Below are 14,811 nucleotides of genomic sequence, written 5' to 3'. Positions count from 1 at the left end.
GACTAACTTGCTTCTGTCACTCATGAATGATGCAGCCATGCAAACTCATGCCAAATATACTTATATTTTGAATCTATATATTGCTTCTTCTTCCCCACCGCATTACATTTTATGACTGAAAAAAGTTTCTCTAACAAAAGGGAAGCCTGTACAGTTTAAGGATAGAAAAGAAAAGCTAGGCTGTCTGTATACTACACTTAAATTGCATTCTTTGCATTAGAGTTTTTTTTCTCTCTGGACCAAATTCTGATCTCACTTACGATGGTGAAACTCTTTTTTACTGTGTTATCTCTCTACTCCATTTTTCATTTGATTTGTTTTCCATTGTGTTCCCCCCCACACTATGTCATTCCCTTCCTCCCCCCCGCCACCAATAGGTTCTCCGAAAGTGGAATGCAAACTCAGGGCTTGTCTACATGGAGACTTAGTGCATTGCAAGCCAGGAATATACAGCATGCTAGCCTGCCGTGTTCACCATGTGGAGCCTGCAAGTGCACACTAAAGCACTATAGTTACACTTTGACTAGCTGGTCATACAGTAGGGTCCACATGACCAGTTTGTATGTGCAGGCTCGGGCACTGAAGATTTACACCCCAGCTTGCGGTGTACTAATTGACCGTGCAGACAAACTCTCAATAACGTTTGATTTCCAGCGAAGTTCTGAGCCCATCATGAAAGAATGGAGTAGAAATCAAACATAATGCATATTCTTCTAATTATTAACCGATGCAAAGTAGCATGTCATTTTGGAAAAATGAAATGTACCTGTTCTGCAGACACTATTGAATTGCTTAATATTTGATTTCTTGAAAAATCATTCTTACCCATTAAACCAATTGGGAATATTTGATTACGATAAGCTAAAACCTTCCAATATTGTATAAAACATACTCTGCTCATCAATTGTGGGTCCAGGTGATTTTTTCCTTCCCTCAGATCTCAATTTCAACATATGTATTGCTCCACTTGCATTAGAAGATACCCATGCAGCTAGTCATGCTGCTATATTAGACAAGAAGTATCTGCCACCATGCCCAGTCGCAGTGTTGCCAACTCTCCCAATTTTATTACAAGTCTCCTGATAATTGGTGTTTGTTAGAGCCCCAGTTGCTGGAATCTAGACTGGTTATCATCTGAGAATCCCAGATTTCATTTTTTTGTGGCTACAGAGCAAAGCTTGACAGCATGAACTCTAAATACTCCAACATCAGAAGGCAAACAAACAGAACCTAAAGTTAATTATTTTTAAATCTCGTGATTTTTTTAAACCAATCTGCGGATGGCTTGATTTGTGATTTTTGAATGCCTGGAGCTGGCAATACCACCAGAACTGCATTGGGCCTGTTAATCACTGCTGGCATTGGTGGAGGGGGCCTGCAGCAGGGGACTCCCTCAGAGGCACATTTTAGAGCAACCACCGTAGTACCCTTTACGCATGTACATTGCACATTTCCACCCTGTGTTGGCTTGATTCTGCCGGCTGCTCCCTTTGGTGGGTCTAGACTCCCCAGTCCTTATGTCTAGGAGTGCAACAATGGGAGGGTGGCAGGCCCATGTATAAGGATTATGAGCAGCCTTTTCTATCTCAGATAAAACTGTATCCAGCTAGGCCAAATTTGGACCATAGCACCCAGATTTATTGATTTTAGGACTGACTGTGTTATTATGCCCCCCAAAGAAACTATTTACATATCACTACAGATGCTTGAAGTTAAAAACAACTCCAGGCAGAGCTGGGACATTTCAGTGAGCACAATGGCGGTGCTGTTACCAGACTGTGAGGCACTCTTGCTGCCCAGCTGAGTTTCAGACTGGCTGTGGCTGACTGGTGTGATGTCTTGACAGCTCTGCATCGGCGAGTCTCTTCCTGAGGGGTCAGAACCTGACGGCTTTTCAATATTCTTCATCTCCATCTCTTCATGGTGTATCCAGAGGTCTGGGGGCCTCAAGTCTTTCTGGCTGCCCTTCCTTTTACCAGCACTATGGGTAGCACGCTTTCTATGGAAAAAGTCAAAATTGAAATCTAAGAAAATGTCCCCCAATAAAAAAACCAAAAACCTTAAAAATTAAGTGATCTCAGGTTACACAACAAATAAATCCATTAGGTTTGTCCAACAAGGCTTAGGAACCAGTTATCTTGGATCTGGCTGCTATGCCTTTAGGCCTCTAGAGATAAATGTATTATTGCGATATGTTAAATCCCCAGGGCATGGGGGTAGGTACCACCACGTGTCTCACTGTCTAGCACCAGCTGCTTGCTGATCCATGAAGTGGCACTGGCGTTAGTTCAAGATGAGGCCACTTGCCAAGCCCTTAGAGCTAGACATAAAGGTGTCTCACTGACAGCATATGTTTAGGAGATGAATGAAAGGGGCAAGTGAGAGGAAATACTGCTGTTTGCTCCAAGGGGTGGGCTTGGGGCTCAGCAGGGTAGGTCATCTGTGCACCAGCTGATGTGCAATTGGAGAAAAATTCCTTCCAGAAACAATAGGGGAATTGTGAAGTTCCTCTTGGGAAGACTATAATTTCTGATTTAACTACATATAGCAACAACAATTGAATAGTGCAGAATATATTCCCGTAGTGTCCTGCAGGCCTCATACTTTCCATAAATGGCTACAGCATACATTATATTTCTTAAAAGTATATTAAAACATTATTTTTATCACACAAAAGCTAAGAAATTCAGAGTGATATATCCCACAGCAACATTAACTTTCCTCCTTATGTATATTCATTACAATATGTTCTATCCTTACAAGACCATACAGTGTATGTGTGTATGTACACAAAACATGCACGCACACATATTCAGAGACATATGTGCATCTGCTGTTACAGAAAACGTATGCAACTTAAATATAAATCAAGAGCTCTCTGTTGCAGCTACCTAAAAAGTTTCATTGGAGATGCATTATTTAAACTCACTTTAAGCAATCTAAAAATATGGAAAACGTGCGGCCCCTCTGTTTTATTTTTAATGGTATTAATTGCAGAATAATCTGTCCGAGCATTCACATAGCATTTTTCATCGGCAGATCTCAAAGCAGTTTACACAAACGGATAAGTATAATCCAATTTACAAGTGAGGAAAGTGAGATACACCTCGATGAGGCCAAAATTTTCAAACTTGGGTGCACATTTAGTCATCAGAAAAACAGCAGCTTGATTTTCACATGCTGAGCACACCCAACTCTTATTCAAACTTCAGAAACAGACTTCAAAGAGAAACTGCTGAGCTACAATTCATTTGCAAACTTAACATCATCAGTTTGGGCTTGAATAGGCACTGGAAGTGGTTGGCTCACTACAAAAGAAATTTTCCCTCTCTTGGTATTGACACCTCCTCATCAATTATTGGGAGTGTACCGCATCCACACTAACTAAACTGGCCTTCAACATTGGTTCTCCACTTGTCAGGTAACTCTCTTCTCTTCATGTCCCAATATATATTTATGCCTGTTTCTGTAATTTTCACTCCATGCATCTGAAGAAGTGGGTTTTTTACCCACGAAAGCTTATGCCCAAATAAATCTGTTAGTCTTTAAGGTGCCACCGGACACCTCGTTGTTTTTGTGGATACAGACTAACATGGCTACCCCTCTGATACCAACTCCTGTTGAGCCACACAAGCTATTCATGCCAAAATGCACTTTATACATCTACCGAGTCATCACAGGCCTGATTAAAAGACCATTGAGCCAGGAACTCCTGAGTTCTAATTCTGCTCTGCCATTTATTTACCTGATCAAGTTGCAATCAATAAAACATTTACTTACTGCAGCTATCTCGCATGGGAGTCATGAACATTCATTTGTTTGTAAAGTGCTTTGAAGATATATGGTGCTGAGTGCAACTATTATTAAATCTTAAATGTCTTTTTGGTAATTGAATTAAAAATTAAGATGTACTACTCTTTACTTTTAAACTTTGCAATACACACAGAGTATGGTATTATCCAGTACACCTTGTGGAATTCACTAAGACACAGTACACGTTGAATCTTTTAAGAACGCTCTTTCCACTTTGCCGAAACATTGCCTTTTGTTATGCAGACACTATCCTAACCAGCTTGGATGAGGCAAATAAGTGAAGACATAGCTGATAACTCATTAGCATCAGACCTTGGAAAGGATGTTTTGTCCCCTGCAGGAAACAGCTTTTTGTCTCTGATTTAAACCAATTACTGTACCATATCATAAGTCTTCCAGCAGACAGGGATTCTATCTCCCAGCAGCTGTAGACAAATAAATAGAAGAGAAGCTCAATGAAGCCTTTTGCAATTCACCCCATTTGCCCTGACAGCATCGTACATATAACACTTGTCTGCACTTTTGTTTTTGTAACAGGCTACAGTAAAGGGAACACAGCTGATATAAAGGTGTTAGTAAGAAAAAAATCTCTTTACAAATGAGAAGTGATTTCACTTTCAGCTCAGTTATTTCCTGCAGGTTACCATGAAAGGAGTGGAAATGACATGTCTTCCCTATCACCATTCACACCACCAACAAATGTAACCTAATGCCTGGCAGGCAAGAGTCAAAAACATAAGATGCAGCTAATGAGCAATGTCAAGGTGGGAGATGCAGAGAGAAAGGAAAACAGCAGAAGACATATCCCAAGAGAAAACTGCAGAGACATACTGAGGAATTCTAGTGGCTGCTGACTTATTCGCCTGAACTTTATTTCGCTTTTCTTTAAGTTTCCACCTAGCTTCTCCTATCTCTGTACACATTTGCTACCATCAGTTATAATAGTACCTTGCCGGTAATCTTTATTTATTTCTCATATTTTTCCTTTACCCACTTCAGATGCCTAACGTCATATTCACTACCTGACAACTTCTGAAGGACAACCTCCTATCAGCTAGCTGCTGTGCTCTGAAGTGGCTTAGGAACAGAGGATTTACCTAACTGGATCAGACTAGAGGTCCACCTATACCAGTACCTTGCTTCTTGCAGTGGCCAGTACCTGAGTTTTTTTAACTTCTCAGGTTTTAATTTACATTGCACATGTGAGATTTCATGGTTTTAGCTTGCTGCAAAGGCCATTAATAAGCATTATATTATACAATCTAAGCACAATGTTGTTTACCATCCAATCCTGACAAACTCCTGCAGCAGTGAAGTTCACGGGTTGGCTATATACTGCATAAAGTAGAATCACAAATACATAGGGCTGGAAGGAACCTCAAGATGTCATCTATTTAATCTCTCTATGCTGAGGCAGCATTAAGCACATCTAGACAATCACTGCCAGATATTTGTCTAACCTGTTCTTAAAAATATCCCTTGATGGGGATTCCACAACTTGTGCTTAACTATCCTTATTGTTAGAAAGTTTTTCTTAATATGTAACCTAAAGTCCTTCAATGCAAATAAAGCTGATTATTTTTTGTCCTACCCTCAGTGGACATGGAGAACAATTGATCACTGTCCTCTTTATTACAACCTTTTCCATTTGTGAAGACTGTTACCATGTCCCCCGAAAGCCTTCCCTGGTCTAGTCTAAACATGGCCAATTCTTTTAACCTTTAGTCCTAGGTCATATTTTTAATATCTTTAATTTTCTCTCTATTTACTGCCCTTTACTTTATGTAATTTTGTCTCATTGTTTACTTGTACTCCTCCATCTGTCTCTCCAGCTGTTGTCTCTTGTCTCATACATAGATTGTAAGGTTTTTGGGGCAGAGACCATATTTATATTCTGTGTTTCTCCAGTGCCTAGCACAATGGGGTCCTGGTCCATGACAAACAAATAAATACATATATACACACATACCTGTGGATACTAGGGAGATGTGTTATATATAGAAGTTAAATTGCCTGATCTTTTATTAATGAATAGTAAGGCTGCACATGAGGATGGGGCACTGGGCTGCCCCCGGCACTGGCCAATGAGGGCAAACAGATGTAGTTCCCACCTGAGGGAAGTACGAGTGCCCATGTTCTGAGTGCATGCCAGTAAACCTCGAGTACTACAGAGGATATGATTACTGAGATGTTTCAGAATTTGAGGCAATTCAACGTACTTCAAGAGCTGTAGCGCCTCCTGTAGGTACAACAGAATAACGTAAACCTGACCTCTTAATCATCCCACTTTCCTGCTTTTTATAGACGTCTAAATTACTGGAAAGCTAGTATGGCTGATACATTATTCCTCCCTGAAGTCAGAGACAGAAAATAGCTATTAGGTTTCCTAATCCATCCCTCTGTCAGTACAGTGTTTTCCTACAGTATATTTTATAGTGCTTTGCCCACTCATGTTTTAAATGCCTCAAGGATGGCCTTCCCTGCTCTTGGGAGATTACTGTACACTACAGTATTAAAAACTTTCATTGTTAGGAAGGTTTCGCTCATATTCAACATGAATCAACCTTTTCTTGATGTCATCTCATTCACAGGTTTTGAAACTTACTTGTGATTTTAAAATCAGAGGCAAGTCCACATTGGAAGCTGGATCTAAAAACCCCTTGTTTCAGCGTAGGTGTCTCTTCATAATGGTCTGAACAAGAGGCTCCAACACCCTCAAATTTGAGGAAGTTTGGCTTCTGACTTTTGAATTCTGGACCTTGAGCCTGAATTTACTTGTTTATTTATTTATTTTTATGTAATGACTTCCCCCCTTCTCCCACACTTTCAGTATAAAAGGTTTGGTTTTGGTTAACATAGTCTCCACATCCTCCAATCTCTTTTACACAGTAGCAATCCAATAAGAGCTTTAGGCAGCGTTCAAAGCCCATTGCAGTCAACAGAAAGGCTCCCATTGTCTTGCATGGGCTTTGGGGCCAGACTTTTCAAGAGCTCGGAACCCACAGTTGAAGCGGATTGTCAAAATAGCTCAGCATTCAATATGTTGAGCTCTTCTAAAAACCTGGACACTTATTTTGGTGTCTAAATAGGGACTGAATTTTTTGAAAATCAGCCTTGAGTGTAGGTACTAAATTCTTTTGGAAATTTGGCTCCCAGTTACTATATTATACTATAAACTCCCCTGCCTCTGAGCTTGATAAGTCAAAGCTAATTTCAGCAGACGGTAAAACAATTTAGTCACATAAGAATGGCCATATTGGGTCAGACCAAAGGTCCATCTAGCCCAGTGTCCTGTCTTCCAACAGTGGCCAATCGCAGATGCCTCAGAGGGAATGAACAGAACAGGTAATCATCAAGTAATCTATTCCTTGTCGCCTCTGGCAAACAGAGGCTAAGGACACCTACCCTGCCCATGACCATCCTTTTGTTGCTCGCACTCTTTTTCAAGCATCAACAAAAATCAATGCAATAGACTTTTGACTTGCACTTAGACTAACTATTTGTCATCCTCATACGCAAAACATGATTAAATTTTATATCAAAAAGTTCATTATTTCACAATAGCATAATTACTATATAATTCTGAATCAATTAACTGGTAAAATCCAGCTCTATGGCAAATTAGGTGACTCCAGTGGAATATCTTCTTCTTATACCAGGGCCAGATGTCACCTTTAACTTTCTGGGACTGGAGCACCCACGGAAAAAAATAGAGCACCCACCGCCAGCCTCCCCAGTCAACTCCTCCTCCTCCTCACAGCACCACCTGCCCGTTGGTGGGCCCTGCTGATCAGCTCTTTCTGCTCCCTCCCAGTGCTTCCTGCCCACTGCAATCAGCTGTTCAGTGGCATGCAGGAGGCACTGGTGGGGGGGAAGGAGCGAGGAGGGGGTGCGCTCTGGGGAGGGGGGCTGGAATGGGGCAGGGGCGGTCAGGGGTGGGAAGAGGTGGGGCAAGGGTGGGGACTTGGGGGAATGGGTGAAGTGGGAGGCGGGGCCTGGGGCAGAGCGGAGCTTGAGCACACCCCGGCAACTTGGAAAGATGCCACCTCTGGTGCACCCTACACTGTCCCTTTAAAATATATGAAAATGGTCTCAAATGGTCTCAGTGCTGTTTTCTGGCATCTTTTACATATATATGAATAACAGATGTTAACTTTCTTTTGCAGGACAAAAGCCTTACAACAGGCTGAAAACTGAGCCTGAACTTCTCCATTTTTCAGCTGAATGGGGAGAGGAAGTCAACAGACAGTCTGGTACCTAGAAGCCATTATCAGGCAAGACAGATCACATTTTTCCTTAAATCAATGGAATTGATTCTTCCCCGTTTGATTGAACAGAGACGGGGTGGGCCATGAGGAGGCTGGTTCTGGCTGTCTGATTCTGAGGAGCAGCCCTCGGCCCCAATAAATGTTTGAGCTACTTTTTAGCATCACCACACCCTCTCCCATTCTACTGTGTGCTCCCAATGTGCTCCATCAAGGGTAGGCCATCTGTGGCAAAGGGACTGGAGTTGGGAATTCCCATATGACAGGGAAATTCTCTCCACTGGCCAGTTGCATCCAGTTTCTGGAACTTTTGCACCCTCTAAGCGGCACAAAGTGGCTGGATCTGATTACATATTTCAGCCTGTGATGCCACATCCTCTAAATGCTCATTTGAGGACCTTGCTCATACCATCTTTGAAACCTACCAACAGAAAAGACATTAAAAAGTGGCCACTTTTTTGTCTGTTTGTTCAGGTATTTGACAGCAACATACTTCCTCTGTTGTGCTGAAGAACGCCTGGTGCAGATCACAGCCACGATCACCACCACCACCACTGTAATGACCCCAACGGTGACCACAATGATTACTAGAAGGTTGCTGTTCTTCTGAGGCGTTACACTGCCGTGTGGAGGGTGCATCTGCCCTATGGGAGGTTCTGAAAAAATATAAATGACGAGAGTTTCAGCAGCAAAATTTAACAACAGAATGTAAAAAACAGATGTCATGTACAACAACAGTTGGCAGAGACTGCTAGATCCGGGGTATAGACCTTTTGCCCATCAGATTGCCTGGATAAGTTCTGTCCCCAGTTGAGAGAGACAAGGAGAAAAAGATATTTTATGCCACACAAATACTTTTCTGACATAATTGATGAAAGGTCATGGTTTATGAGAAATAGCCTACTTATTTCATGCAGGAAGACAAATTGCTTGACACATTGTGATCACAATTTACCCCCCTTCTCCTTCAGAAGCCACCCATAAAAAAAGGCACAATTTAAAGCCTGTCTGGGGTGTGTGAATTCTACTTTAAAACAGACAGTGGGTTCAGAATGGTGTCATAAAGCACTGAAATTTATGTTTCACTGTGTTTCAGTGGTATAGCAAACAGGAAAATATTGAAGCAGTAAGGACTGAGGTGCAAGGCGTTTACTGGAGATTAATGACCAGCTGCTGGGAGTTGATGGCTATCAGCTCATTATTGCTATTAGCAGCTAAAACTGAAAAAAAAAAGCAATATGCATTTTTATTCCTTTCATAGCCTCTATTGATATTTATTGGAAAATTAATGTCTTGTATATTAGCCAATCTGAATGTGTGATTCATCTCTCAAGATTCCATTCAGCTCATAATCAGCCACACATTATATTCTATTGTATTTATTGATATAGCTCCTCTGATGCAAGGTGTTAATCACGCTTCACTTGGAACATAATAGCAGATACAGAGGTCAATTCAATGGAATGACAAGACTGGACGCCAAATGATTAAGTTACATCATTTCAGGTTTCAGATCCCAATACCACTGACTTCAAAGATTGGGCCCTTGCTCACTAGCTTTTATGGATGCTATTACGTGGTGGATGGCACATTTTTCAACTGCGCTGACAGCTTCTTGCATAATTTACATAGAAAAATAATTACTCCCCTTGCATACCATCCAGAGATGGCCCAATCATGCAGTCTTTATTCAACAAAATTTGCATTTTGGTCAAAGGAACTTTTTGCCTGAATAAGGACTGAAGGTTCACGATCATACATTATAGACACTAGCGTAGGACAATATGAAATTTGGTTATTTTGTCTGCTAATGGAGCCCATAAAGACTAAGAGCTCAGGAAAACCAAGAGATGATGACACTCAAGTTTAGAGAACTTGTCAATAACTTCATGAGCAGAGTCTGTCAAGAGTTTTCAGATAGCGGCGTCATCCCAAAAGCCCATCTGTAACTTAAAAAAAAAGTGATTGTGAAGTCATTTTACCTTCATTAGAACTGAATGAGCAAATGACAAAGGTCAAAGCTTTCTAAATTGCCATTTTAGCTAGTGATAAATGTAATTTTATTGTAATTTTCTATCTTCATTCTGTACTGTAGTGTCATTTCTTTATATAACAAATTAATTTGTTTAAATAAATTGACTTTTTCTCATAGTTCTTTTTCAGGCAATGGAACATGACAAGCTCTTGTGAGTTTCATGGCTTTTGTCATTAGAAGACCTAGTACAGGAATTCAGTAGTTTTTCATTTCCATATTGCGTATAAGGAATATGACATGTATAGTAAACACTGTAAAACAAATTAGCCTTCCTCCTTCCCTAGTTCATGCATCCATCCTCTGTTCTCTCCGCAAAACTCAATTTTTCCATGAAGCCAACAACTATTAACCCAGATCCATAAAATCCGCTAAACCAAGCAAAATAAACAAGCTGCAAGACAGAACCTTTCTGAAGGCTTTTCAGTAAATTTTGCCTCAAAAGTCTACTTAGGGTATAAGCTTCACAGAGCACGGACTGTGCCTTCTGTGTCTTGTACGGAGCACATGGTTGCTGCTTAAATAATAATAATTATTCCTATAAAAACAGTAAACAGATGGCAGGTCTGGTGTTCCATTCTTAACTAGTGAAGTAGGAGTAAGTCCATGGATGTAATACTAGTATAAAATTGATACAAGATGGAGGAAATTGCTAACGGCTTATTTTAATTTTTCTCTTGCAACCCAGGATAGTGATTCATATAATAAAGTACTGACTGGATTTGTCTGATCATTATTAAGGTAACAGAATCCATGTTCACACATTTTCCTCCAAACAAGATGTCCTGGACTCCAAACCCCCCTCAACCTCTTTGAAGCCAGGAACAGCCAACCAACAGGAATAGGCACAGGAAACTTCAAAAAAATACCATAACAACTTAAAAGACATATCCAGACAGCAGCAATCATTTAAGCACACGCATTACCTATATAAACCACAAATTGATATTTTCTAGAGGTAATAGCGAGGGTTTTCTTTTTAAAAAAATTACAGTATCTCTCACATCTTAATATAACACTTGCTGAAAAAGACTGGAGAAGCTTCTATTAAAAAAGAACACCATGTTAAATAACAGCCTTCATCCTATCTTTCACACAACATAATATCCTTTAGAAATATCCATATTTTCTACAGTTTTCTCAGGGACTTAAGATTACACAGTAAATATGAATGATCTGGAATCAAGAAGCCTCAGATTGATTATTTGGATTTTAAACAAGATTGTTCAGCTTCACAGAAGTGGCATATAGCAATGCAAACGTAATTATTAGGTATTTCTGCACTTCTTCCCCAAGGGTGTCCAATGTCCCCCAAACAAGCCATTATTTTACTGTGCTACTTCTTTCTCTACTACACGCTGTAGGCATGTGTCAAGGTTCCTTCCCCATTCTGAACTCTAGGGTACAGATGTGGGGACCTGCATGAAAGACCCCCTACGCTTATTTTTACCAGCTTAGGTTAAAACTTCCCCAAGGTACAAACTGTTTTACCTTTTGTCCCTGGACCTTATGCTGCCACCACCAAAGTGTCTAACAAAAACAACAGGGGAAGTGCCCACTTGGAAACGTCCTCCCCCCCCCCCCCCCGCGCCAAAAATACCCCCCAAGCCCTACACCCCCTTTCCTGGGGAAGGCTTGATAAAAATCCTCACCAATTTGCATAGGTGAACACAGACCCAAACCCTTGGATCTTAAGAACAATGAAAAAGCAAACAGGTTCTTAAAAGAAGAATTTTAATTAAAGAAAAAGTAAAAAAAAACCTCTGTAAAATCAGGAAGGGAAATACCTTAGAGTGTAGTCAGATTCAAAATCCCTCTATGCAAAACCTTAAGTTACAAAAGGACACAAAAACAGCACATTCAGCACAACTTATCTTATCAGCCATTTAAACAAAACAGAATCTAACGCATATCTAACTAGATTGCATACTAACTCTTTACAGGAGTTCTGACCTGCATTCCTGCTCTGGTCCCAGCAAAAGCATCACACAGACAGAGAGGACCCTTTGTTCCCCCACCCACTTCAGCTATGAAAGTATCTTGTTTCCTCATTGGTCATTTTGGTCAGGTGCCAGCGAGGTTATCTTAGCTTCTTAACCCTTTACAGGTGAAAGGGTTTTTCCTCTGGCCAGGAGGGATTTAAAGGTGTTTACCCTTCCCTTTATATTTATGAGAGCATGTAGGTAAGTATAGCGGCTAGTAGGTTTCCGGTATAGGGTGTTTATGTGACCTGTACTTACCTACATGCCTCCAGCTTTCCTCCAGACCACACCACACGATCCATTGTCTACAGCCAAGCTCTATGATACAACCGCATTTGCGCCAACCCCTCAGAGAGAGACAAACACCTACAAGATCTCTACCAAGCATTCTTGCAACTGCAATATCCACCTGCTGAAGTGAAGAAACAGATTGACAGAGCCAGAAGAGTACCCAGAAGTTACCTACTACAGGACAGGCCCAACAAAGAAAATAACAGAACACCACTAGCCATCACCTTCAGCCCCCAATTAAAACCTCTCCAACACATCATCAAGGATCTACAACCTATCCTGAAGGATGACGCATCACTCTCACAGATCTTGGGAGACAGGCCAGTCCTTGCCTACAGACAGCCCCCCCAACCTGAAGCAAATACTCACCAGCAACCACACACCACACAACAAAAACACTAACCCAGGAACCTATCCTTGCAACAAAGCCCGTTGCCAATGGTGTCCACATATCTGTTCAGGGGACACCATCATAGGGCCTAATCACATTACTATCAGAGGCTCGTTCACCTGCACATCTACCAATGTGATATATCCCATTATGTGCCAGCAATGCGCCTCTGCCATGTACATTGGCCAAACTGGACAATCTCTACATAAAAGAATAAATGGACACAAATCAGACGTCAAGAATTATAACATTCAAAAACCAGTCGGAGAACACTTCAATCTCTTTGGTCACTCGATTACAGACGTAAAAGTGGCAATATTACAACAAAAAAACTTCAGAAACTTCAGACTCCAACGAGAGACTGCTGAATTGGAATTAATTTGCAAACTGGACACCATTAAATTAGGCTTGAATAAAGACTGGGAGTAGATGTGTCATTACACAAAGTAAAACTATTTCCCCATGTTTATTTTTCCCCCTTACTGTTCCTCAGACGTTCTTGTCAACTGCTGGAAATGGCCCACCTTGATTATCACTACAAAAGGTTTTTTTTCTCTCCTGCTAGTAATAGCTCACCTTACCTGATCACTCTTGTTATAGTGTGTATGGTAGCACTCATTGTTTCATGTTCTCTGTGTATATAAAATCCCCCTACTGTATTTTCCACTGCATGCATCCGATGAAGTGAGCTGTAGCTCACGAAAGCTTATGCTCAAATAAATTTGTTAGTCTCTAAGGTGCCAAAAGCACTCCTTTTCTTTTTGCAGATACAGACTAACACGGCTGCTACTCTAAAACAAAGTAGGGTACTTAATAGCTGGATCTGATTTTGTCTAAGATACCATTACTAAGTTCCTTTTAACAGCAGGAGCTATGTCTAAAATATGAAGCATACATTTGTCAGCTGGCAAAATATAGCAAGGAAAGGTTACTGAGTTCAGTATTCCCTCCCTGTCTGGTCTCTGGAAAGTAATCAGTCTGACTTAATCAGTTAGGTGCCTTGCAATAATTGTGTATTTTCCAGACTGGCTTTATATAGCACCTCAGGTGCTCTGTTCCTCTCATTTGTTCAATAATGTGAAAACTAAAGCTCCATTAGGTAACTGGGGAGGAAAAGGTGTTGATAGCATATCTAAAACTCAGTTGATAGTGGTCAGATTCAGTTAATCTTTAGTAATCCACAGCTTTTCCTCTTGTGTCTTCCTATATCAGCTCAGGTTTAATTAAGATTGCATTTGCCAACAGGAGGTTTAACACACTGAAACAAAATGCCATGAAATACTTTTTATGATGTTTTCCCTTTACGATCTTTTGGTTCTCTGTTTTATTTCTTATACTTCCTTCTTAACATTGTTCTTATGATGTGAGATAAAACTAAAACATCTCCTACGAAGAAAATAGCTAACTGGTTTTACAATAAGCTTCTACTAGGGAAAGAACATCTTTTTGACTGAAATATGACAGGGGATTTATTTATTTTTTACTTCGCTGGGTCAACTTTTGAAACAGTCAAAAAAGATTTTTTTTTAATTTGTCACACACACAAAAAAGAGGATTTCCTTTCTGATATGCTTTTTAAAAAGGAATAATTTCCTCTTTCTGTGGTTTACAATTGCTAAATCTACAATACATATAATAACTATTTAGTCATGGTTAGAACCTGCCAAGGGATAATTAAATTTTTTCAATTATCTATTTCATTTTACTCTTTAATCTCCTTTAACCTCTTTTCTCTTACAGGCTACTTTGCACCAGTGCTTACAGAGGTACCTCAGTTGGCAATGGAATGTAATACTACTACAGGCTGCCTCAAAGCAAAATCTTATCAATATCAGCCTTGTTTAAATTTCACTTAACTCCACCTGGTCTTCCTCTCTCAAGTGTACTAAGATCCATTAATGTCTATCTAAACTACAGGATCTGAAATATGATTTCAACTCATCAAAACTGTTATTCCTCTTCCTCTACTGGCCTAGGGCATAGAGGGGAAGCAGTAGACATGATATATCTTGATTTTAGAAAGACTTTTGACACAGT

At 40.4% G+C, this 14,811-nt stretch overlaps 1 protein-coding gene across 2 annotated transcripts in view; it reads right to left on the bottom strand.

Annotated features, from left to right (window-relative positions):
* DCC (DCC netrin 1 receptor) overlaps positions 1-14,811 on the bottom strand; it is a 928,337-nt gene that overhangs the window by 54,274 nt on the left and 859,252 nt on the right. For both annotated transcript variants that reach the window (XM_037902678.2, XM_043547198.1), the window contains exons 23-24: positions 8,572-8,734; positions 1,773-1,999 (exon numbers count right to left, since the gene is read on the bottom strand). In XM_037902678.2, the coding sequence (XP_037758606.1) occupies positions 1,773-1,999; positions 8,572-8,734 (390 nt within the window). The remainder of the gene's footprint in view (positions 1-1,772; positions 2,000-8,571; positions 8,735-14,811) is intronic.

The sequence above is a fragment of the Chelonia mydas genome, chromosome 5, assembly GCF_015237465.2.
Source record: "Chelonia mydas isolate rCheMyd1 chromosome 5, rCheMyd1.pri.v2, whole genome shotgun sequence".
Lineage (NCBI taxonomy): Eukaryota > Metazoa > Chordata > Testudines > Cheloniidae > Chelonia > Chelonia mydas.
The sequence above is the reverse complement of the archived record's forward strand: the minus strand, read 5'-3'. Positions and strand labels throughout refer to the sequence as shown.